The sequence below is a fragment of the Euwallacea similis genome, chromosome 2 (assembly GCF_039881205.1).
Source record: "Euwallacea similis isolate ESF13 chromosome 2, ESF131.1, whole genome shotgun sequence".
NCBI lineage: Eukaryota > Metazoa > Arthropoda > Insecta > Coleoptera > Curculionidae > Euwallacea > Euwallacea similis.
In genome coordinates this window covers 7,518,215-7,541,630 of record NC_089610.1, presented here as the reverse complement: position 1 = coordinate 7,541,630, position 23,416 = coordinate 7,518,215, and the positions used below count along the sequence as shown (strand labels likewise).

The window sequence follows — 23,416 nt, the reverse complement described above, 5'->3', positions numbered from 1 at the left end:
TTTATACTAGCCATGATCTATTGCAAGATTTCGAATGCATTTAAAATTCAAATCGATTCAAATCGGCCTTTTTATCGCGATCGCGTTAGATAAGCCCGTTTTTCTCCTGTAACGTACACAGGATATCACTTTCCGTTATACAATGAGAAAACGGTAATAAGGTGAAAAACGCTTTAAAAAGGACTCACTTTTTAAATATTTATTTCTTCCAAATGCGCTTACGAGCAGCCATAATAATTAGATCGGAGGTTCACTTCAAATGTATTAGATTGAAACTCTTTTCACCGTTTTACAAGGAATGCTCGTGGGAGCCTTGCAAGTATCTTGCAAGCGCGAATAAAGCAAAAAAATTTATAAAAAACTGACAAGTTCGAACACCCACGATCTCGGACCAAATTTAAACGAGATAGAAAGCTGTTTAACGTGATAATATGGTGCGGGCCCCTTCAAAAGGTATAAGGCGATGTCCGATTTTTCCATTGACGTAGCCATTGCAAATTTGTGCAACTTCCAAAACAAAGTCGTTAAAAACATTTGCTTGAATTATCATGTATGTAGAATTGTATCAAAGTAGCGTTTTTGTTGCTACAGAAATTGGTGGAAAAATCATGTATATTGATGGTTGTATGTGTTCTGGCGAAGTTTGGCCTTACGGCACTGGTGCAATAGGCCGCACAGTTTGCAATGTGATCGTTTAAGATTCATGTCATACCTGATTATTAAACGGCGAAAAACCGACCGGACGATGGTCAATCGGCCAGCAGAAACCATCAGGCAACAGATGCAACAGGAGTTTGGTTGCAGTTCACGCCTATAATGAAACAAATAGACTTTAAAACGCTAAGCAAAAATACCAAAAAATTCTTAGACACTGAAAAAAAGATTGGAAAAAGGAAAAAAGAAACAGCAAATTCCTTGCTTCCATGGGATTTATTAACCATGCGTGAAATGACAACAGGGCGTGGTTCGTTTGTTTTACAGCAAATTTGACCAGGACTTGACGTGAGCTGTCAGGAAGTACTTATGCTGAGTTGCCATGCTTCTTATTGATTTATAAGGAAGCTGCTTAATATACTACATAAATATGTGTTTTCCTTTACGAAAACTATAAATTATCAATCCGCTGGCTAAAAACTCTAAATGCAAATTAAGAAAAAAAAGTAATTTTTAGAGCTTCGTGAGTTTAGTGTCGATCTCGTATAAGACGAAGACCTTTTGTTTGAGACCGAATCTTCCTCTTTCCTTCCTTGGGGCATACCGTGACCATAAATTGAGGCTCCCGGAAGTCTCGGCAGTTTGCAATGCTACACGAAATTAACCTTGATCTCGCACTCCTGATTGAGGTCGATACCAAGTCCGAGAGTCTAATAACTTCTACGAGACCAAGATCGAGATTATGTGAGTTTCGGTCTCGGCACCACAATGCTGAGGGCGAAAGCGAGACTCAATTGCAAATAAACAAAACGCAAGGCCTGACAAAGACCTCTTTTTGATCAGATTAGAAAATCATGCAGGAAAATCAAGACTCTATGTCAAAATGGCAACCATGAGCGACGTTTTTTTTGTCATTTGAAGCGAATATAGTCTAATAAGGCTTGACGCAAGCTGTCAGTGAGTATGCTGAGTTGTCAGGCTTTCAATTTAAATCTTTTTCAGTGGTAATACTTTACGCGGTTATCTAAAATTTAGAATTTTCTTTATAAGTTTGCAGGGAAGTTTTCAAAATTGTGTAATAAAAATGCTCATTTATTAAACTCTTAAAATAACTGTTATTGACAAAATCAAAACATCCTAAAGAAAATCAAAACTGCACTAAGTGGCAACGGTAATTTCGGATTAACCTAATGAGACGTGATGTGATCTGTCAATGTGCGAACCACTTAGCCAGACTTAAATTACATCATTCAAATCTGCCCACTACCATATTTTCCAACAATTTCTTCTTGTTTTCTCATGCATCCAGGAATTGCAATTTCCCGACCTAAAAGGGTTAAATAAACATTTGCCATAAAATTTCCGCGAAAGAATCCTTCTAGCTTCTAGAATTTAATTTCGATTACATGCTGTTTATTGTCGTCCCGCAGTCCATACAGGATCGTCAAAGGCGATGGAAAATTCATTTTCGCTTTTCCAGCTAAACCGTGGGCTGGTGCCCGTACAATAAACATAATTAGTTTCCTTCTACGTCTCAAATTTGAGGCCACTTAATGAACAATGGATATGTTAAGACATTTTGGGGATTAATCTGGCATATCTCTTGGATGAATTTGCGTAATGGTTAGGTACCCGCAAGACAAGTTTTTATCTCATTCATCTGAATGAGATATTACTCAAGTTACTAAGCAGGGCTATTAGGACATGCGGCTCTCAACGTATTGAGTTAGCATGGTTAAATTCCCACAAGAACCGAGCAGAGCTGGATGATCATAGTGAGGTTACTGACTACCTCACTTCATCCATCATTTGTGACCTCAAGAATCAACACCCTCACGTAAAAACTTTTTACGTTTTCTTACACCAAATTAATAACAACCAACAATCAAACAAACAAAACAAACAAAAACCAACAACGATTCTCTTAAACTGAAGTTGTTTTTCTGATTATGGAATCGCACCTGACTCGACGATTTAGGAAATCACAGGGCAGTTTTTTCCCTTACGTAACGTTTAACTGTAACGATAACACATAAACCGTGGCCAACCGCTATGTCATTAAAAGTTTTGATTTTCTTTGAGGTTTTATATGGAAGTTTTTTTGAAAAATGTTAATTATTCGAAGACGAATGCAGAAAGGCTGATATATTCTCATAAATTATGGCAGGTCAGGGAGGAAATATGAAAGCTAGATATTCTCCGGTCTCTGACAGCTGATGCCAAGCTATAATACGTCATGTTTCCCATAAAACAACGGAACGGCGCCCTGTTGCCAATTAACGGAGAAGTTCGGTTTTGCTCAAAGGTTGATCCAATTCATATTGATTAATCTAGTGTGTCTACTATATAGTCATATCCTTAGTCGGTTTAAAATTTGGAGCTTTCTGAGGAGGTCACATGACTATTCCTGAACGATATCATTCGCCTTTTTCGGGGATTTTGGGGATCTTCTCCACCCCCGAAAAGCTTAAAGCTCCTTCGAGAGGCGCGAAAAAAGCGAAAAAGCGCCTTCTCGCGCGTCTTCGTCGCCGCGATACATCTAGACCAATAGTGAGCGAGCGCGCTTTACACAACACACATATATAGGGTCACTTAGCGTACATTTTTCAGTATGCTCGCTAATACACACTCAAATCGTGAACACTCACACACACAGGCGAGTTGTTGGTTGGCGCGCCACTTTCGAAAGTTCTTTCGAAATCTGCCTTCCCCGATCTCTCAAATTCCGACCACAACCGAGTGAGGCATACCGACTTAAGGCTGATTTTTTTTGCGTAAATGTGATTCTCAACGAAAAAAAAACACGTTTTTTTTTCTTGGTGTAGTGAAGATGTTTGACCGACGATGTCGAAACCGACTGCTTTAGTGTAACTTTCGTAAGCAACTAGAACTCTCCCTTATTTGGGCGTTTTAAAAGTCAAAAATTTGTGATACTAAAACTATGTTTGCCTCGCTCTCGAAACCACCCCAAATAAGAACAATCGAATTCGTCAAGTTCTTTTTAATCGTATCGGTGTTGCCCTTCACGATACAAGGGGCGAAGCCCTCGAACCACAACCAAATCCAAAAAAAAGACTATAGTCGAATGTTGGACGAGGACTACCCTTCGGTGCCCGCCTCACCTGCGCCCACCGGGGGTTGCTCGCGCTGCAAAAACAGGGAGGAATTGAAAGACAGGAACTTGGCCATCATCAAGGAAGAGATCCTGAAACGGATGGGCTTCAGCCAACCTCCTAACATCACCGGCAAAGTCCTCCCCCAGGTGCCGGCCCATTACTTGGCTCAAATTGAAGAGGAGCACGGGATGCAGGGTGACCAGCCTTACAAAATCGGAGTGACCTATACCGAGGAGGATGACGATTTTCATGTCAGGACCCAGAAGGTGCTGACATGGGCGGAAAGCTGTAAGTACAAAAAATTTCTTAAAATTCTGCGCTTTTCTAATGTTTACGTTAAAGTTCATTAATCGCTTCGAATTAGATGAACAACGAAATATTCGGTTTATTGCTAAATGCAGGAAACGGTGATAATATTGCTGACTAGTTGCGTTTCAAAGTTGGCGATTTTAATTTATCGATTTTTTTGCGGATTAATGAATTTGAGTTCAGGTTTTTAGCAAATTGGGGAATTTTCATGGAACTCCGCTAATTAATTGATATCACTAAATTGAGTTAAATTTCAGGCAAGTTGACACATTTCTTCACATTCTTCATGATTCAAAAATTGACACAAAATATACGAAGCGAATCGATTTGTGAATCTCATTCAACGTTAAAAATATTTATGAACTAGAAGCTAAAAGAAATCTGATCTCTGATGAAGAGAATCATTGCCCGCCACTGGTATGTGTTAGTGTCCAAAGTTACCTGATTTGGACAGGTAACTTGTATGTCCAAGGTGGTTTGGTTGTGACATCATTAATACCCGAATTCAAAGAACAATGACGTACAAGATCTTGATTCCCTGTCAACCATGTCAACAACAAAATTTTTAGAAAATTTACTTTTAAATAAATTCGAATATGTTTAAAATATAGGACATGTAAAATTATGAATAGAATGCATAGAGATCATAACACTGAGAGAATTATGCGTATCATTTAGAAAATATAATTTTGGTACACTATACGTTTTTGAGCCGCCCTGTACTTAAAAATATTTTTAAGAATGGGGAAAATCTGGCATGAAGTGTCCCAGATTATGTATATTTGGGAATATTTGCTCCTCTTTGACTGATTACGTCAAACTGTAGCCAGCCGCAATTGTTTTAAAACAAAAGAGTTGCACGCCTGTTGCTATTTAATCAAGAAGCTTTCTTGTCTTGTAAATATGTGATTATCTACTAGATTAACTATATGCGACTAAATTAACACCAAAATTCTTAAACTGGACACCTGGTACATTCTGACTACCTATGTACTTGATCAGTTATCATTTTTTATTGGCAGAATGTGCTAGTTCCTGATAAGTAACGTCAAACTCTAATCCTTGATACAAAAGCACAGCTCACTGTTACCATTTAATGAAGAATTTTCCTGTGATCGTTATTAACGGTCTGACTATTGTAACCATTGTTATCGATAATGTATCTGTTAATGGAATTACTTTAATGTGAATAACATAAGATGTGGCTTGGACGATGCAATTTACAAACAAAAACCAAGACCTTTGGTTTTGACAGATCTGTCATATTTTCAGCTAACCATAAAAATGTCATTTTCTTTAGTTTTCATTGGCGGCAAATCTAGCAATATTACTGGATTATCAATGATACATTCCGACCATGCTTCATCTAAAATTTTCGCTCCTTGATTAAATGCATGGAAATTGTTAGGCTGACATTTTTTAAATTGTTTTTGACTTTTGGAGAATTATAGAAGGTTTTTTAAAACGACCATTGATTAATAAGGATCTTGAACTAACAATAGTAATTGTTATCCTTGATTTTAAACCTCTCCAACCGAAATATAAAAGCAAAATAAATAAACCTCAAAAAATTGATAAAAATTAATGTGGGGATAGGTGCAAAAATTGTATGGAGCAGTTAAAAAAGTGAAAATTAACTTTGGGAGAAACCATCAATTTTTTTTAAAAGGATCAAAATTCTATTTAGTTCAATCCCCATCACGTATATCTAACTTTCCCACATATCTTCACATGTTAAACGATTGAACAATTCCATAAATAAATGTTTTAAGTATACAACATCTTAGATTACGCTTTGGATGTTCACGTCATTTGACGAAGATCGCCCACTCTTATCTCCGAATAAAAATACGAATAAAGTTCAAGATCGGTGCGATATTTTTGTTTGGCGTGTTGCACCGTTTACCACGATGCATATCACAAATAACCGTCGATCAAATCAAATTATTGAACTTCATCGTACCTGTTAAAAATAGATCTGTCATAATTTTGCCCGATAGTTCTTACTTTAATCTCAATAAAAGATAAATGTATTGTTTTGCACAAGCGAGTCACCAGCGTCGGCTAAATAGTTCTACATTAAGAAAGTCGACAATCGGTCAGTTTTTGGCGACAAATCACATTTTCAATGCTTTTTCAATTTTTTAAATAACGAGAAAGACAAGCAAATCACCACTTAATTAGGGCTTCTTTTAAGGACTATCGTCACCCATTAAATCAACCTCCTAAAGTATATCTAAGGCGAACATCGGCAATATTGCCCTTAGATGTACACATGAAATTGCAGGCAACCCACCTTACATTCCCATTTATTATTTCACACAATGTTGCCGATTGCCCTAGAGTTAATTTCCTAATTAAAAAAATCTCGGCTTTGCTGGTGTTATGATTGATCGTTATTAATTTTATCGAAAATCATGTTGCATAGCCTGAGAGAAAGGAAAAGTAGTATTATCGGTGACAATAAGCAAATGTCTAGTAGTGGCCTAAGCCCGTTAGTAAGCCGGCTCGAAAGTCTAGGCCAAATCAATTCATCAATGATAGGTGTCTAGCATTTTGTCTGATGATTGTAACGTTTTATTTTAGGATTTAATCATGGCCGTGTCCAATGGGTCGTTATTTTTGAAGCTAAATGTGGGTTTTCCCATTTCAGCCACAAAATTTGATTAAGTATTTTGCCCAACTAAAATCCTTTTAAGATTGTTTTATGGCATTTTTCCGGCTCACACCTAAGTGCAGCTTATTTAATCTACGCCTATGATGTATAACAAACGGGAACAAATTGATAGGTATTTATTTTTTGACCTGTGCCAATGCAAATTTTCTCCTTCTTTTGCAATCAAATAACTCTTCGATATGGAAACTGATGGCTTATTCGCAGCACTTTTGATATACACGTAAACATTATGTGCCCCTTTATGCGTGCAATATTCAAATTGACTTGTCCTTGACTCAGTTTTCATTCAGCAATGTGTACTTGAAGGAAATTATGAAAAACGTTGCTTTGTTGCCAAGCCGAGGCTTAATGATCCGAACGTATATGCGTTGACTAAATGAGAAAAAATCCAAGAGAAACGTTACTCGAAGCAATAAAAAGCGGGCATGTGCCCTTCGTTGTACTCTTATCCTCTTATCCGCGAAGGCTAAACACAGAGAGAGAGTGACAACTTTTACTTGTTTAACCTTATGCAATGTAATCAATCTCAGCCCTATGGCAACCTCAGAAAGTTACGTTTTAACCGGAGGCTGGAAAATGCGCTTAAATCGCGATGCAAGTGACCCCTATTCAGCGCTATGCATTTCAGAAGACAACAAACAATAAAAGGGACGTTTATTTTGCGATAATAATTTGATTTTATTGAACAACCAGGTTCATGGACGAGTTGAAATTGGGTACGTTTACACCGTCAGGTATGAAATTGGTCAAGCATTTCGTAGGTTTTGCAAGCGGGGAGCTGTGTTGGATATTTCCAATTTTATGTAAAGAATTTGTCTATGGGGACAGCGTCAAATTTTTATTTCATGAGAAATCACAATGCGTTGTTTTGGCTGAAAATGGAGGCGCAGCTGACACAAATTTATTCACAATATTTATTCAATGACCTGCCAATTATTCACTTAACTTTTTTTTATCCAAAGAAACTTCATTAAACGCAGTTTCACATAATTACCATAACCACAGTAGAACGTTTAAATAATTAATAATCACAACTTTTACGAATTGTCCTGGTATATGGTAATGTCTAAAAATGTATGACTGATTGTCTAAATATCTTTCAGATTCAACATGGAGTTGAGAGAGGGCGTGTATGACATGGGTGTTATATGGTGTGCTACGCAAATCCAGATGGTTGTCCTAGTGTTTTTCATACATCGGGGCAATGAAAATGCAATTTGCCAAGCTCAAGTTTCTCTTAATAAATTAAATTATCTCTTTGCCACATGAAGCAGTCATGCCTGGTCTATGTAGTTACAGTAGTCCTGTCGTTTGATGAAGCCGAGTCTATTGAAACAGTCCGCCAACACCCAACACTTGTCCAGATGTCTCGTCGTCTTCAAAGCATCCACAGACATGACGGTGGTCAGTCAGCGGGCTGGCCACCATCCTCATGATCATCCTTTCGAGTCCAAGGAGATGCCTTGCTCGCTTGATATTTGGTCTGGCAATATCTTCCCTATAGCCCACCACATGCGGTGGGCACTTGTCCAGCTGTATAGGAACATCTGCTTTGTTGCTTTTCCCGAAAACTTCACAGGATGCCTGTATACTCGAGGGCCAGTTTGGATCACGCCTCAACGGCCAATTTGATAGCCCTATTATTGAGGCACATGTTGATTTTGCCATCTTTTGGCACTTCAGACTATCCTTTGAATATGCGAGAATGACAAAGTACTCCAGCATGAAACACGGTAGCATGACTATCCAGAGCAAAAGTTCGTTAATCACCTGTAAATACTATTTTGCTATGCCACTACACTCAATAGTTAGGTGATTGTTCAAAGTAAAATTTAGTGCTTTAGAAGGTCTATTTGGTCAAGTACAATATTACAAGTGAAGAACAATTTTTCGAATTTTTAAGAGTATTAGGGACATTGTGTTAGTTATTTAGTGATGCCTTTCGGTTTAGCCAGTCTTAGTACAGACATCAGCTCTAAACAGTTTCTCCAACCAGGAGCCATCGGTGTATCACCTGAATCCATCACGATCCACGATGTTTGAGGATGCCCCACTGTCGGATATTTTTCGTCGCTCAGAAAGTTTGAGGGTTTAAGAGAGGTTGGCAAAAATTCACTCTCCGTCAAGAGAACTGGATATAAATTTGCGTAACCGCCCAAGAGTACACACTCTATTGCTGTATTTGTTGCCTCTGATCTAATCACCAGGTCCAGAGGGGTATACATCTATTAGGGAAACGTTACGTGCGATATAGCATTAATGGGAAATCTGACTAAAAAATGCGACTACTAGTGGGAGAAATGCGAAGTAATTTTGGCATTAAATTTAATATTTGGAAGTTAGGATCTGTTACAGGATTTCCTCAGTATGTTTCGTAGCACCTTTATTCCTAAAGCTCATCAACGATATCCGTGATTTCGATTTCGCTGCCACTGTTTTCCAATTAAATTGCCATTATGAATCCGAACCTCGAATTGCGATATCTTATTTTGTGCTCTTTTAATTGAAATTAGGAATTAGTAGTGTCAAAACAGGAACATTTCGACTCTAAATTCAAATAGCCACAAGCACAATTTTTTTACTTCAAATTATAACAGAAAATGATTACTTATATTATAAAATATGTAATATCTACGACCGGCTATTACCCAACAAAATGCGTTAAGATAAATTTTAATTTACATTTTTGTTCGTTGATAATACTCAACTTACAATTATATAACATGGGATTAAGTTTTGCACGTGGACCTTTGAACTTTCGTCATGGACCAACCTCAAATAAGCATTTTTCATGTGGGCTTTAGGGCAGCGGAACAAATGCATCCAATGGCAAAGATTATGGCCTGGTATGATGTGAGTAACCGTAATTTCAAGCATTTAACACTGACACATTACGCTCATGGTACACTTATTGCCTCCTCTGACACTCGGGCCGGCATTGATGCTCTTCAGTTTTATTACCCTCGCGTTTGTATACGCGTTTGTACAAAGCCTTATTTATGTCCTTTAATGATTCATGCTAATATTGAATGTGTGACGTTTGTGAAACAGGCTCCCTGTTTGTCTTCAGTCGGGAAATTATGTCTATGAGACTGAACCATCAGTCTTTCACGTACAAAGTAATTTAGAAGGATAGGTTAATAATCCGCGTTTTACGTGAGGTATGTCGTACCCAATGCTTGGCGAGTAACCCAATTCAACATTTCAGCAATGTGAATTATCGGATAAAAATGTCGCCTAGGTAATATCGAAGACTATAAGTAACACTCACGTAGTGCTGGTCCATTAAAAGCTAATTTAATTGCGCTGATACAATTATTCAATCAAATTGAAGTATAAGTTCGGCCATTTTGAACGCTGAGGCGATCTCAACTCGAGCATTTACTGACAGCAGTTGAAACTGAAATTTTCGGTTTTGACATTGATTTCAAAATGGCCCCCAAGTTAGTCCTACATTTGGCAATTTTTTGGGCTGCAATCAGTAAAAATCGGCCGCGTTCCGAGGAACGAAAAGAAATTCATTGTTAATGCACCTCGAAGCCTTATTGCGAAAGCCGCATCTACTCTCGCTCGGGACCTCCCAAAGTGTATATTTAATTCGCGCTGTACAGAGAACGAAACTATTAAACTTTAAGATGACTTTACCGCCGAACTGCCACACACACACACCCGTTCGGCATACATATTTATATACGCGTTATTGACATGGGCAAAAACGACACTAAATCCTAAGTCTTATCTTGTAAAGTACGGCAATAAGCGGTGTACGAATGTCCAAACACTTGCGACTAATTTATATTAAGATGAATGAACAGGGACGGATTTTCTCCCAATTTTCTCTTCGTGAAAACTCAGAAGTGCACGCATCAATAAACACCATTTTGCTGCACCATTTTGACAAGAAACTGTTCATTTGGCTTTTACATGAATTCATTGAGGGCTTTCTTCGGTTGTTTTATGGGAACTTAGCGAGGAAGTGTTCAATTGACCCACAGGCCGTTGATGCCAAAATAACAAAATAAAAGAAAACAAAGTCGTTACTTATATAATTACAAATAAAGGATTTGAACCCGGGTGCCGGATGTGCTCGAATTTAGGCACCACTGCGGTCCCACAGTGTTGCATTTGAAAATAGTGCAATTTATAGGTCATTTGCACTCTGGTGTTGACCTTTAAAGAACGCAAATAACTCAAATTTATTGCCTTCTTAAGTAGTTGCAAGGAATGAACGGACGATAGTCAATTACTCTTCTCATATTGAAACAGCCTGCTGGTGCTTGAATAACATAACACATTTTACCGATTAGTCATTAATTTTTTTTCCCTTATTTTGTGTACATTGACTACGCAAAGATGTTGAAATTTTGTAGAAAACTTTTCGAAATTAAAGTTTCAAATTAAATTGACTGCTATGAAATTCATAATTATCAGTTTTAAGATTTCACACAGACAAATTGAAATTAAGTTGAAAATTGTGGTAGAGCTGTTGAATCATGATTTAAATTCGATTCACCTAAACCAGACCCTCGTAAATTTCGACGTCCTCGAAATGCATTGCTGTGAAAATATCAGCAACCTGATATAAACAAATTTCGCATGTATGTGACGGTCGGGTTAAGCTGAGCCGAGCTTAAGCTATGATTCAACAACTCGGCATTAACAAGTTTTCTTGCGAGTTTCTGGTTTTACATGCGCAGTTTTAAGAATTTTGAATAGGTTTCCTCTTGGGCATGGAGACGGCAGACCCTAGTCAAATATTAAAATAATGGCGGGAGCAACGATCTAGATGAAATTAATGTAACATTGTTACTTCCATCTTCTTTTATTCTGTTTGAGAGTAAGGCCTCACACCTATCTCAATCGTTGAGACTTTTTTTAAGTGTCATTCATCAGTAATTGAGGCAAGAAATTTTCAGTGATTCACATATTTTATAAGTTCACAATCTATGCTATAAAGTATGGAATATTGTTAATTAAAGTTTTGTCCCTTTGTGGCAAATTAGGGGCTAATCTATGACGGCCAAATTAGCTACGTCTGACGTCTTGTATATTTGTGAGCTGGGTCATCACTCGCGATGTCATCTCAAAATGGCGGCATTTGCTAAATACGATGTTTCTTTAATTACAACCTTCTTTTAGGTTGTTTCCGTTAGGGGTAGCTTACATTCAGTAACACTTGAGGTGATGCTACACCGTTTTGCGTTAAAGAGGATTACGGTTTGAAAACTATGCCTTTTCTCAACGAAATCTGTTTTTTTTTACTACAACGTACAATTACTTTGCAGGTTTTAAACATCAGATTAACGTTCTTAAAAACTACATGCTCGAAAGTTCGGGCTTTTTACTAACCTTGCAAAAAAACATCAGGATTTCCACCATGAGGACTACAGCAAGCAAGCACAGTACAAATTTCACTTGAATCGAGTCTTTTAACGGATATTTTGAGCAAAAACGAACACAAATTTTAACGAGAATTACGTCGACTGGCCATTTTTTAAAACAATCGGTTACTCCGGTGACCAGGATGTGGCCCATGACGTTTCCAGCCTCAGTAATGGTGTTTTCAAATTTTGGATGTAAATTCGAACACTAAGAGAAAAACTACACAGTTCTGTTTACACTTTTATTATTCCCCTGTGTATTTCGATTTCACAAAGGACTTATTGGGTCTTCGAAATTGAGGTGCTCATTCCAAACATTTGAATATAGGGAAAAAAGAATAAGGGTTTTCCTGGACTTCGCGTGCTCCAAGCCACTACAAGACAACTGTTATTTAACGCCACAATTACACACAATTGAAATGTTTAGTATTTCCGAGAAAACCTTTACGCACTGTACTTGAACAATGGACGTTTTTAAGACTATTTATTTGCATGTTTAATTAAAATGAATGCCTTGTTGCCATTGCAGTCTCGCACGCACTTGGAGCTAGTCCCGAGCAATCCTCGCAATGAAAATTTCCCTCAAACTCTCAGATATTAGCAATGGGGAATGCCTTGCAGGTAATAGGAAGTTAGGTAGCTGACTAACTTAATTCAAATCTCATGGCAATTAAAGAATGACCGCGTCCACTGGCAACCGTGCAACCCCTCGCGAGGGTAAAACTGCATAAATGGCACGCCATCATTGACTTGCAAAGAAGTGAAAGTCGTTGTAAATTTCACTATATACGGAAGTAGAAAGTTTCCGGATTGAGGTAATTTAAGGACGTTTCTTTTTGTTTCAGATCCACGTCTGCGACACAGCTGGAAAGCCAACGACATTCTCCACTTCCCCTTCTCGGACAGCATAACCAAATTCCACGTTGCCAACTCCACCCTGAACTTCTATGTGCGAGGCTCAGATAGACGGTCATCGCAGCAGGATATGGTTATCGAGATCTACAAGGTGCTGAAACCGGGAGATCGCTCAGATCCCCCTTCTCTCATTAAAGTGGCCAATTGGAAAGAGCCTCAGCCTATGGGTAGGGGCAAATGGTTGCAGGCCGATTTGACTCAAACTGTGGGGGAATGGTTCAAAAACGAGAGGGAGAATTTCGGATTTGTGATCAATGCCACAGTTAATGGGAAAAAGGTTGCAGTTACCGATGTTAATACTGAGAAATCGAAGGTAAGTTCCGGTTGCAGCTATCTGCGGATGCAAATGTGCAATAATATCCCACATACATTGTATTGTACTACCACCATGATACGCATACTTACGATGCTATTTAAATTCATAAAGGACACCGATAAGTCGCTATCGCGTCTCATTACATTCAGTAAACACAAAAAATGCTTTTTATTAATTAACTGATATTGACATGGATTCCTCAACGTCGAGAAGAAAATCTTCATTGTACAAATAGCGCTCTATAACTAGATTTGTTTGTGCAATTATGTTAGCGCTAATTGGGTCAGTTGAACTGCCGATGACCCACACCTGTTAAAATATGCCTATCAATGATTAGGCTATAAATATCCGTATTATGCAACCATGATTAGTGACCTTTACAGCCACCCTTTTTGCTCGAAATAGTGGCAATGTTGGAACTCCGAGAATGTGCATGTTTTAGCTAAACTTTCAGTAAAATCTCACTCACCATTTCCTCACGAACGTCTTTTCTTCCAGGCCCCTTACGTGGAAACCTCAGTAACCGAACCCAAACGTCGCAAGCGCCGAAATTCCGGTCTAAACTGCGATGAAAAATCCAACGAGCCCCTGTGCTGCCGCTACAGCTTCGTGGTAGACTTTGTGGAAATTGGGCTGGATTTCATCGTTGCCCCCAAGCGATATGATGCCCACATGTGCTCCGGGGAGTGCCAGATTATGACGTTGCAAAAGTACCCTCACACCCATTTGGTGAAGATGTCTCAACCGAATACAGCGGCGCCTTGCTGCGCCCCACGGAAGATGTCACCCATGTCCATGCTGTACTTCGATGAAAAAACGAATGTAGTGCTGAGTAGTTTACCCGGAATGGTGGTGGACAGATGCGGGTGTTCATAATAAACACCCTTCGAGTCTTTTAGGTGAAATAATCAATTAGTTCGCGTTCACCATTGTGTCGAGAGTCTCTGAAGATAGTTTGGTGAAAGAAAATTAAAGGAATCTCTGGTGGTTAATAGAATCTCCATTTAGACTCAAATAGCTGGAAATAGGGTTCGCCGCTCTGAACCCATCGAAAAATAGTATTGAAACCTATAAATATATCATAATTTACTTAATTTATGATTGATTTTTTTAGTTGTCTGTAAAAATGTGATATATTAGGAGATAAGGGCTAATTTTAGGCGCTTTTATTAAGTACTCTTTATTGTCGAAATTTTGAGGCATTTATTGAAATATTCCCATTGTTGCCATGGTAATTTTAACCGGCAGTAATTACTACTGATAGTATTAACGGAGCTTCAAAGATCACTGACACTTACGTTCTTAATGTCTCCCTAAGGGCCGAACTACTAACGTGCTGTTAACTTAAATACCAAGCTCGTTTCTATGGATATTAGCTTGTAGTTAGTTGTACAAAGCTAAGTGGACAGCACATTAATAATTTGCACCTAAAAATTATTCAAAGAATGGTATTTGGGGGACTAATGTGCCGTAAGAGTCAGATCTCTTATTTGTTATTGTCGCATGTGTGGCTGAAAACTTTTGATAGGACATTTTTCTCAAACTATAACCCACCATTATGGCCAATAAAAATTATCTTTGATGTGGTGTTATATTGAACTTCTAGCATCTATTTTTGTATAATCTTTTGACGAGAATAATGCATATATTTTGGACATCGAATATTCTATATCTATTAATATGGTAATAAGCGAAATTCTGCATTTAATTAATATAGGAAATTTTGTAGAAAACGTACAAAAACTAAACAAACTTGTAGTACAATTGATCGAATATTATACGCTGATGATTAACAAAATTTTGTGATATCATGCCTTAGATATTATTATTTTAGTGTGGGACTATGGGATCGGGAAATGTGATAAAGAATCAAAATTTGTTAATAAGGATTTGACGTATTGAAAACGGCACTATCAATTTTGTAACATAGTTCTTGTAAATTTTAGCTGCTAAGACGCGTTTTTGAGGAAGCGAGAACTAGTTTTGTGCAGGAATAGATACACTAAATTGAAACCATGACGTATATCAATACAAATTAAATAGATCTCTAATGCTAGGATAACGTTTACCATTTTGTAAATTGATCGTTTATGTGGTAAAAAGAGGGGCAAATTTCGAAATTTTAGTAACTAATATTTAGTTCTTATTAGCTATTTCATACCCTATACTTATATCATGTGAATTTTGATTTTTGCCTGTTGTAGTAGTGAGTCATTTTTTCGCTTAGCAACTATTGTACATTTTATTCCAGTGTATAATGAGATTTTTTCAAATAAATTTACAAAAAATTATTTTGTGTTTTCTTAAACCAGGAACGCAGTCCTTAAATTTGACATTACCACAAAACGAGTCCTTGTGCTTTTATCGTATCGATAAATCATTTTGACGTCATATCAATATCATATGTTCGAAACTTCAAAAATATTTTTTTAAGGATATGTTTAACATATTGTTCTTTCCGAACCCTCCTCCAAAAGGGGATATAATCAGTCTCTCAATATGTCAATAATTAATCTCATTATTAATTTTTTTAAAATTATTATTCGCCACAAAACAGACTTGGCTCTAATGTTTAGTGCAAGAAATCGTTGAGCTTCAAGAGATTCTGCCCTGCTCCACGCTGTAAACAAACATAAGCGAGGACTGTTTTCATGGGAGAAAGTCTCTGAGTATATTGAATTTAAGTTATGAGAAAATATAAAAATATTTAGCCCACTTTCTAAGCAAAAACCCATGTTCAAGCGACAGATATTTTAAAGTGGTCATTTGAGGATTTTTAGATATTCTGGCAGGTTTATCTCGAAAAACGTAAAGAAAGTGAAAATGATCTGATTAGGGGTATGTAGGTCTCGTTGCAGAGCCCATCGTCGATACCCCTAAAGACCCTAAACACAACTAAAGTTAAAAATATCCCTAATGTCAGAATGACGTAAAAATGGTCCTCCACTTAATTTCCCCTTTTACTCGTAAGCTAGGCAACCCAAAAAACTTTGCAGATGCAACTCTCTCTACATTGTTGCAGTTTTGGGCTTTATCACTTAAGAGCCCAAATGTCTCTTTTCTGTAAAATATACCTACGTACTTCCTGTGTGAAACTCACATCTGACTTAATTATACGAAATTTGCGTGATACAGGAAGATGCCCCCAAAGTGCATGTTCGTGCAAAAGTTTGTGTTACCTACATCCCCCTGCTTTCAAAGAGTGGTGAATCATGCATTTCTCTTTAGGGGCTTTTTGCACACGTTGCGTCCCAAAGGTACCTACACGCAAATAATAGTGGACACTTTCGATTCACAAGACTGTGGCGAAAACTCCCTTAATCTAGTAATTAACGCAAAAAAATATAAAGTTACGCAACTGTCGCTGCATTTATCAGCAAGTGGTGGGTAAGTAGGATCGTAATGCGATGCTTGCGTGCCCTTTACCCCCGAGGGTTTTAGGTTACTGTATTACTATGTTGCATCGAGGAAGTTCTCCTTATTCCGCTCTTTTTGCGGGTAAAAATTATTAGATTCAGCCCCCTTTCGACCTAGAAACGCCGCGGTTCTTTCCGTCTGGATACGACTAGACAACACCGGCAACATTTTTGGGATTCGCTATTATTTTAGCCCAGTCTAGACGGCGACACCCGGCAATTTCTGGGAAGAAAATTGACGGACGAGGATGATAATGGCCAATCCTGGAAACCTGAAAGGGTCTAAAAATGGATAAATGAGGCGCGAATTAGTCAAGGAGAGATCTTCATGAATAGGCGATCGTGTCTTTTCATGTCGATATGGATGTAGCCACAATGGGGTGTGAAGCCATGGTGGAAAAATGCAGCTTGAAGAACGGTTTTATGGTGGTTGGAACATTGCAACGAACCGGTTGTTGAATTCAGGGCCGGCCTTAGCAAGTCTGGCGTCCTGGGCAAAATGTTTAATCACCGCCCTCTTACCTCCAAGAAAAACGGCCGACTAGGAAGTCCGTCGCACAGAGCCGTTGGCCAACCTGCTCCCCCCATAAAGCCGGTAGTGATTGAATTTTGCTCTTTATTGATCTAGTACCCAACATCCCGAGTCTTCCCAATGTTTATAATCAGAAATAAGAAACTGGGATAACCACTTGGCAAATTCTTCATCCGCATGCACATACCATTCCCGTCAAATCTTATAGGGGAGAAACTCATCGATAATGACCAGTCAGGATGCTAAAACTGGACGTTTGTCCATTAATTGTCTAGACTCAATGTTTAATTGCCTCGAGGCCGTGTCAAAGTGCGAATGCAGTGGTACTGACCTATCACCATTTAAAAAATAAAATTTGTTAGTCTGTCGATTCAATCTGGAGTACTTTGGATTAATTGCCGACATGCAAATTCCAGGCTTGTAATCGATTCAAGGGTTACAGCTACTGGTTAAATTCTCTTCTAACAGGTATGCAAAAACGAACCAAATGGTCATCAAGCATCCTTGCCAGGGCCGGCTTTAACAAATTTGGCGCTCTAAGGGAAATTTTTAATCACCGACCCTCTACTTCCGAGAAACACCGTCGCCCTTCCCTGTCTGTCGCCCTCGGCCGTCGTCCAACGTCGGCCGCACATAAGGCCAGTACTGCCTCTACCCTCTCCCACCATGGACCGATTTGGGACTTTCAAATAGACAGCTTTAGCTCTTTTCGAGGTATTTCTAGACAGAGGTAAGCATCAAAAAAGGGCCAAAAGGGCAATTTTGGAATAATTTAATTTAAAAAAATGTTAATGCTTATTTAACTTTTTGTTTATTTCACATGATGAAGGAGTCGTTCATATCTCAGTTTCTATGGCGGAAACGATGAGCTTATCAGTGGGTATCATTTTATTTTGACCACTATCGCTCACGGCTATCGGCACGGTAAAAGTAACGCCTGTTTCTTTTTTCTATTTATCTATTTACGTTATTGCAACTTTATCGTGGTCATGAGTCACAAGCCCTAAAAACACAACAATGCTTGCTCTGCGAAGGTTTTCGACCTTTGAATTTTAAAGCCGATTTAAGGTAAGATTGCGTTAGTTACTAAGTGTGGTTTATCAATGTAATAACCCTCGGGGATGTAGTCCATATCGCACATTGATAATTTTTTCATTTACTTGGAGTAATTCCTCCTAATACCCCGCATCATCAAGGAGGAACGCGTACAGCCAAAGCTGGCCTTAGTTAGTGTGGCACCGAGGACGAAATTTTCAATTACCCTTCACCCAACAGAAGCCACCGTCCAGGAAAGTCTCCCGCCCTCATAAATCCGCTACTGATCCTTTCATATAGTATTTTCTTGATTGTTGACTTAAGAATTATTTTGAAAAAGTTACCTATTTTGCGTTGTAAAAATCGTCTTAAAGGTCTCTTATAGCAGCTATGATTCAGTACTCGCTTCTTGTACATATTCAGGCTTCTTCAGTGGCTTTCCTGGGTAGCTCAGGCTGTCGTTAACAGGATGATCGCCCTCCTCACCCCTAATCCTTTCACCCCCTACAAAGAAATGGCCAGTGAAGCGAAAAATATCATATGTAAAATTCTTAAAATAACTCAGGGTGGGAAGTCGTCCTACACGTTTTTCTTCATTCCATACAATGTTTATTGTGTACCCCCAGAAATTGTGTGTCGCCTCCGGAACCGAATCGAGCATGGCAACATATAAAAACCTTGTGTAGGGAATTGTAAGCGGGAACTGCTTACAAGTTCCCGCTTATAATTCCCGAGGTCTAAACTTTATCTCCTACACTAGGTAAATAAAGTAATCCTGAATATTAAAGAATATTGACTCTCCCTACCTTCATCAACCCACAATCTAAATTAAATTAATATATAGAGTGAATCTTAGGTAGGGGTTTTCCTTGTAACACGGCATAAACCTCAAAAAACTAAGCAAAATCTTTATATAACAATTTTTTTGAAATTTTAGAAACAATCGAAATATGCGCGTGTGAAAGTTTTAATACATTTCTGTATAAAACCTAAACCCAATCCTGTCGCACAAAAAATTATCAGTTCTTGTAAAAACGCAAACATTTAACGTTTGCTATTTTTATATAGTTTACCATAGCGTTTAAAAACCAGTCGTGAAGTTTTGTTCGAAGTGTTATTTTGACAAACGTTAATACTGTTAAATTGACAATGGCCCATAATTACTCTAATAATGCATTGGTTGATATGCTGTTGGTATACAGGGAGTGTTACCATAATTTCCTAACAGGTGGATAGATCGCAATGGCCCGCCAGACTACCACACCTAAATGAATGTGATTTTATCTGTGGGGTTAATGTAAAAAGTTTTGTATTTACGAATGAAATTAACACATTGGCGAGTTGCGTGATCGGATTGAAAATACCGCAGAAATAATTCGACGAAAAAAATCTCTTCTAACAGTATGTACAGAGTCGTAGATAAGGCAGGCAACAATTTGTGTAAATGAAATCAGTGACGACAATTTCGAACACTTTTTGTAGCCAGTTCTGAACTGGATAATTAAAGATTTTTTTATTTGTTAGAACTTTCATAAGCGCATACTTCGGTCGTTTTTGAGATTCGAAAAAAATGTTACATAAAGATTTTGCTTAGTTTTTTGGGGTCTATGTAGTATTAAAAGGAAAACTACTATTTAAGATTCACCCTGTATATATATTTAAATAAACAACTTAAAAACTACGAGTAGAAACAATAAACAAACTCATGATATTAAAACGAAAAGTTACTTTATAGTCTACAATTTATTTGCGCTTCTTGCCTTTCTTGCTTCTTGAGGAGGATTGAGATGCCGCCCCAACCGTCACAGTGCCTTGCGCAATATCTTCTTTATCTTCAGACTTCTCTATCACCTGCAAAGAGTGTATAAAACATGCTGAAAAGCCCCTGTGTAAGGATCACCTCTTGGGCGTTTATGAAAAACATCAGATCTCTAACTTGCTCCTTCAATTCTCCCACTTCTTGGTCTTTTTTAGCTTGCAGCTCTATCAAATTCCGTTCTAACGTTTCCAATCGCGCATTCCACTGCTGCTGATTGTTCCTCAATGCTTTTCCCAGCTGTTTCTCCTCATTCAGCTCATGTAGAGTTGAAGACAATCTGCAAATTTTGTTCACAAAACTTTTCAATTGAAAACGAAAACTTACTTTGCGTTTTGCTGTTGGAACTTCTTCTCTAATGTTTGTTTCTCTTTGAGGGTTACGCGCAGCTTCAACCGTAATTCCTTATTTTCTTCCGCTACCTCGTTCATGTCTTTCTGTAGGCCTTGGGTTTCAGTCGCCAATCGACTTTCCAAGCTAAAACAGGCTGTATGTTTAATCAGAAAAATCGCTGAGGAAATTACAGGCATACAGCGCCATTTTGTCCTCAAAGTACATACGCTGTTCTTCCAGCTGAGATGTTAAAAGATAGGTAAATTCAAGTTGTACCGAGTCGATTTTTTCTTGAGTACATTCCGCTTCAGAGGCAGGCCCTTCCGCCGGGATCAACTTGCCATCGGCTTTGTTTTGTAGCAATCTATGGACAAAGTTGTCACCTAAAAGATGATCATTAATGCTTCATAAATGTACTAAAAGGGGGTTGAAAACCTTTATAATCCCACACTCTATGGGAACCTAACTGGAGGGCGTAGCAATGTCCGGATTCTCGGTAATGAGAGGCGGCATGTCCGCCTAAATATCTATGATAAATCTCAATAAAACCGAGATGTTATTTGGGATTAGGGAAGTCTTACCTTCCACAGCCAACGTGGCCACAAATCAGGCAAATCCATAAAGCATCGGGGGAGACTTTTCCGCACTTTTCGCATTCCGATGTTTCGGATTGTTCCGGACTTTGAACGCATCTAAAATTCTTTTATTAAAAAAAAAAAAAAACAACAGAAAAATAGCTAAAATTACCGACATACTGGGCAAGTTGTGTCTCCCCACTGCTCCAGGCAACTAGCATGAAAAGCATGATTACACAATATAGTTAATACTCCATCTACAGACTCGTCCATTCGCTCTGTAAAAGTCCACAAATAATAGCAAAAACAGTTTTATTATTTATTTATTTATTCACCTAAACAAACAGGGCATGTGGGTAGCTCCGTGTGACCCGGAGGGGGCACCCCATCGTGAGCCCATTCCACTCGAGACACCCAGACAATGCGGCATAAAAGGTCAGGTTCAAGGCTGCTGAATGGGGTCCCATTATAGGAGAAATAGAATTCCATTGCTGCTTCATGATCGCGAAACCTTTAATTATATAAATCCATTAAAAAAAAACACTTAAAGCATACAATATTGCTTACGTTAGCAGACACATAAATTGATTTGGCACAGAGTCTCTTAAAACTCTTATATGGCTAATATCTCCATGACAAGGAGCTGTGAAGGCCAGAATATCATGACAAGTCATTGAACAGGGGACTCCCAATATGCAGAGGGTTACTGCATCTTCCCTGCTAGTTAAAACACTAAAATTTGTTTAAGCAGCTTTGTTCCCTAAAGCCCCTGACAGAAGATGCAATTTAATTGTGGTGAGAAATGACAGGTATTTTTGGTGTTCCCTGATACAAAAGTTGGGGGATTGTTTCCTGGAAATCCAGTAACTTTCAATCATTTATTCATTAAATCATGTAATTTCAACACAAAGTCTTATATTTTTTTTATCCTGTATCATGCATATCAAGGTCATTGTTACATGGGTATTCAGTCACTTTAGTCCTTGTATGGTTCAAGCAGCTCAGAATATAGACACATGGAAAAATCGGTATTCTAAGTTGAACAAACAGCACTTTCTAAACCTCTAGTATCCAAGGATGAGCACACACATCACTTGAGCAACAAATCTGGTCACAAGACACAGAATGATCCCAAAATAAGACAACATAGGATATATAGGAATGGAAGAAACCATAAAACATTGTGACAAGTACCTCCTTATAAATTGGTCTCAGGGTGAAATTTGCAAATTGGGTCTTGGACTCATTAGCACTTAGCTGGTTCAAGACAAGCTAGGAAAACACACTATACTGAGTGCTGCTAAACAATTCATTTAGTGTTCATTTAGTCTAGCAGATAAGAGTTAATAAGCCTCATATTGCCTACATTAAAGTTATACAGTGCTAGGCTATCTAATATATCACACATTTGTTAGATAGAAATACATTGTCCGAACGATCTGCTCCTCCCCAAAACATGTGTGAACATAAGGTGAGATTTTTATCACATTTTTTTCCTCCAAATATGGTAAATATTATTACCTTTGTTTAAAGGGGTATTTTCATTATATTGGTGCTCAGAAACCCATTCCTCTCCCAGAATTAAATTATCGGATCAAATTTACAGTTAAATGCAATCACAGTTAAAAAATGACCATAAAGTGAATGCTAGAATCAATTGCATTGTCTGCCAGGGGCTTCACTGGGAAACTTACTCTTCTTTATATAAATGTAAGATTCCTTTTGTGACCTCAACAAAAGGATTTCCACTAAAGAACCCTATCTCCCCTTTATCTTCCGCTAACTCCACAGGGTCTTTCTCAGTCATAGGAGTTTGTTCCCGAGAGGAGACTGGCAGCAGTCCCCAATCATCCCTGTGGTTTTCCAGGTTACTTGGAAAAGTCTCCACAGTGATGCTATGAAGCAGTTTTTCGCTTTTGCCTTTGGGTTTTGAGTCTGGCGCCTTTGCTTCGGCTCCTTGAGACTCAGAAGGGGTGGATTCTAGAGGATTTTTTTTTTGCGACGGAAAAGAATTGTTTAGGTGCTTACCTGGGGGCTGATGCGGGTCGTTGACTTCCACCCGCAAAACGCACTTAGAAACTAAATCTGACATTGTTTAAGGATTTTTTTGGGGAGAAAAGGGATAGACGAATTTAAAGTTTGGGGTGAAACAGTTTTATTTATTACTCAATTAATCATTGTAAATAACATAGAGCGAAACAATGAAAACAGCAACAGCTGACAGAAACATCTGTCATTAGCCTGTTATGAACTGCTGATTGTTTTAGGAGTAATTAGAGCTCTAACGAACTATTTATTTCGTTTGTTCTGGAGCAAGAAAAGGAAAGAAATACTTGTAAAT

The 23,416-nt window shown here is 38.2% G+C and overlaps 2 protein-coding genes across 3 annotated transcripts; one reads left to right on the top strand and one right to left on the bottom strand.

Annotated features, from left to right (window-relative positions):
• The first annotated feature begins 3,140 nt into the window (after positions 1 to 3,140).
• Positions 3,141 to 15,659, top strand: myo (myoglianin). The gene is made up of 3 exons (XM_066406019.1): positions 3,141 to 4,058; positions 12,983 to 13,365; positions 13,867 to 15,659. Exons 1-3 carry the CDS (start codon positions 3,596 to 3,598, stop codon positions 14,242 to 14,244), a joined length of 1,224 nt encoding a protein of 407 aa, XP_066262116.1. The 5' UTR covers positions 3,141 to 3,595; the 3' UTR covers positions 14,245 to 15,659.
• A 4,400-nt stretch (positions 15,660 to 20,059) lies between these two features.
• On the bottom strand, positions 20,060 to 23,270 carry LOC136419558 (BRCA1-associated protein). 2 transcript variants are annotated; one of them, XM_066406003.1, is made up of 11 exons: positions 23,104 to 23,270; positions 22,770 to 23,055; positions 21,643 to 21,795; positions 21,411 to 21,586; positions 21,248 to 21,353; positions 21,082 to 21,192; positions 20,936 to 21,027; positions 20,700 to 20,883; positions 20,495 to 20,644; positions 20,252 to 20,447; positions 20,060 to 20,202 (listed from the first exon to the last, which is right to left on the bottom strand). In XM_066406003.1, exons 1-11 carry the CDS (start codon positions 23,165 to 23,167, stop codon positions 20,095 to 20,097), a joined length of 1,626 nt encoding a protein of 541 aa, XP_066262100.1. In that variant the 5' UTR covers positions 23,168 to 23,270; the 3' UTR covers positions 20,060 to 20,094. The 2 variants fall into 2 exon arrangements, with proteins under 2 accessions (XP_066262100.1, XP_066262099.1); XM_066406002.1 differs by having other exon boundaries at positions 21,643 to 21,807; positions 23,104 to 23,269.
• Between the last annotated feature and the right edge of the window lie 146 nt (positions 23,271 to 23,416).